This window comes from Chinchilla lanigera, unplaced genomic scaffold, assembly GCF_000276665.1.
Source record: "Chinchilla lanigera isolate Chin_1 unplaced genomic scaffold, ChiLan1.0 scaffold00024, whole genome shotgun sequence".
In the NCBI taxonomy this organism is placed as follows: Eukaryota; Metazoa; Chordata; class Mammalia; order Rodentia; family Chinchillidae; genus Chinchilla; species Chinchilla lanigera.
This window is the reverse complement of record NW_004955425.1, coordinates 27,129,647-27,132,147: the sequence shown is the minus strand read 5'-3', so window position 1 is coordinate 27,132,147 and position 2,501 is coordinate 27,129,647. Positions and strand designations below refer to the sequence as shown.

General features: G+C 38.5%; 1 protein-coding gene across 1 annotated transcript in view; it reads left to right on the top strand.

Annotated features, from left to right (window-relative positions):
- Positions 1-2,501, top strand: part of LOC106148625 — a 27,021-nt gene that overhangs the window by 23,552 nt on the left and 968 nt on the right. Inside the window, exon 3 of the mRNA XM_013514781.1 lies at positions 737-856. Coding sequence (XP_013370235.1) covers positions 737-849 — 113 coding nt within the window. The 3' untranslated portion in view covers positions 850-856. The remainder of the gene's footprint in view (positions 1-736; positions 857-2,501) is intronic.

The window sequence follows — 2,501 nt, the reverse complement described above, 5'->3', positions numbered from 1 at the left end:
AAAAAAAAAAAAAAAAAAAAAAAAGAATGGAAGACTGCTCAAACCATTCATTTATTTTCAATTTAGTTAAAATTTTAACTTAAAATATTGTTTCATTGTTCTTAACTCTGCAGTAAATAAAAAAAGAGTATTATACTAACTTTTCCCATGCATAAAGCAAAGCTATACATACAGTACATAAACATGTATACAGTATCATTAAAATTAATATGGCATTAAAATTTTCATAAAGGAGGAATTGGGCAATAAAAAGCTGAAGAGGCTCCTTAGGGACAGTATTTTTTTAAGTTGAGAAGTTCTGAATTAAAACTATCTGAGTATATTTTGCTGTTGTTTTGCCAAGACAAATTCCCATCCAAACTTTAAAAATAAAAATGGGCTTATTTGCCCTTTCTGTGTCCTCAGAATCCCTTACTTGCTGTTTTTTATCTCCTGCTTTTGAAAGCCTTCTGGTGGCAGACCCATTCTCTTCCTTGCGGGACCCTCAATCCCACTCCCAGCTTCCATGGAGCACAGATGGTGGTGACCCAGGTTGTGATCACTCTGCATTCTAAGCGTGACACACTGATCCTGCAGCAGCACTTTTTGGTGCCACTTCTGCAGTCTTCATTAAGTTGTGAATTATGATTTACTTGAAAGAATGGTGTTTCATTTCCTTTTCCACTGACAGCACTGAAGTGTTGGTCGTGTATGTTAAAATATATAAATTAATTATGTGACATTCTGTCATTGTCAGGCTACTTATCACGTAGGTGTAACACCTTGCAAGTCAACGACCATGAATCTGTACTGGGGAAATTTTACTACAGCCTCCATGAGAAAGACCTATCGCTAATTCGTGTCAAATAAATGAAAGGTAAACCTGACTTAATGTTATTACAAAGTCTGTCCTCCACAATTTTTTTAAATTAAACTATACTATATTGATCAATACATATCAGAATTTTAAGATTTTTACGGGTGCATTCTCTAGGAACAAAAGGTGTTCGGTGTGCCTTGTGATTATATCACATTTAATAGTCCAGGACTCATTAATCTGAAATTTAGTGAATTAGTGATTTTTACTTTTTTTAAATTAATGATGATTATTTTCATTGCACATATTTATGTAGTACAGGGTGTCAGGTGAAGTTGTAGCCTGCAGTGTATCATTTGATCAGTCTGAAAAATGATTGTTGTCAGGCAGGGGATGTGCGCCTGTGATCTCAGCTACTTGCAAGGCTGAGGCATGAAGATCACTTGAGCTCAAGAGTTTGGGGTGAGCCTGGGCTACATAGTGAGACCTCATCTCAAAAAGGGGACTGGGTACTAAGGAGTTTGCATTTACTGTAAGGATTTGGGTTGCAATGTACTACATTTGAAGATACATAAATGGAGTTAAATAAAGGCAGACCTTTGAAAATAGAGGGTTGGGAATAAGGAGTTAAGGTTTGTGATATGAATTCAAAAGTCTGCACAGATTCCTAGTTTAAGAAAAAAAGAAGAAAAGAAAAAGTCTGCAGAGACTTGATTTGGAAGCTCAGAGAATGGGTGAGCTCTCTTGTGGGAGATGGATAGGAGAGAGGGAGGAAGAGAGAGAGAAAGAGAGGCAGAGAGGCACCTCGGGTCCTAGAAGAGTCTCAGATCAAGAAAAGGAGGAGAGGCCAGGCATGGTGGTGCATGCCTGTAATCCCAGCACTTGGGAGGCTGAGGCAGGAGGATCACCATGAGTTCAAGGCCAGCCAGGCTACACAGTGAGTCCAATGCCAGTACAGACTGCATTGGGAGAAAAGGAGGGGAGCCTCAAGGTGTAGTTGAAAAAATAATCCAGTCCAGCATCAGAGAAAAAGACAAGGAAAAGAACAAAGGGCCGTATTACGAGTGCCTGTATCTTCACAGCTGTTGAGAAGGAGGGAAGGGAAATCCTATAACAAAAATTTTCTGAACAGGCACCAGGGCGATCTTTGTTTAGGTAATTATATGTTATACATTAAATTATCTAGTGGGCAGGGCTTTATTTTGATCCTCCTTGATAGAAGACAGATGTCTGACATCTGGTTCTACAAGGAAGTGTGGCCACTGTTTCTGAGCAGCTGGCTGTCACGCCGGGCCCTGTCTCCGTGCGGAACCACCAGTTGTGCCTCCAGGTTTACAAGGGAGTGGGGAACAGTATGAAGAATTTTACCCAAATTACATGAAAAATGGGAGTATGGTTTGCTTCTTAATCTACATATTTTGATACCTATTTCCATAATATCAGCAAATATTTGTTATATTCTGAATTTCTCACACAAGTTTAGCATGGAATATTGCCTCTGTAATTGATAACAATCCATAGAGCTGCTATGCTTCATATTGCTCAACTAGCTATTCTGTTCATACCTAAGCTGCAGCTATCAGCCAAATAGGGTTGAAGGCCCTTCAAGTGACCTATTTCATCTGCTTTAGAATTCACCATTGATTTGTTAAGTAGAATGAATTCACCAAGAATAGCTTTGTCTCTTTTTTTTTTTTTTTTTTTA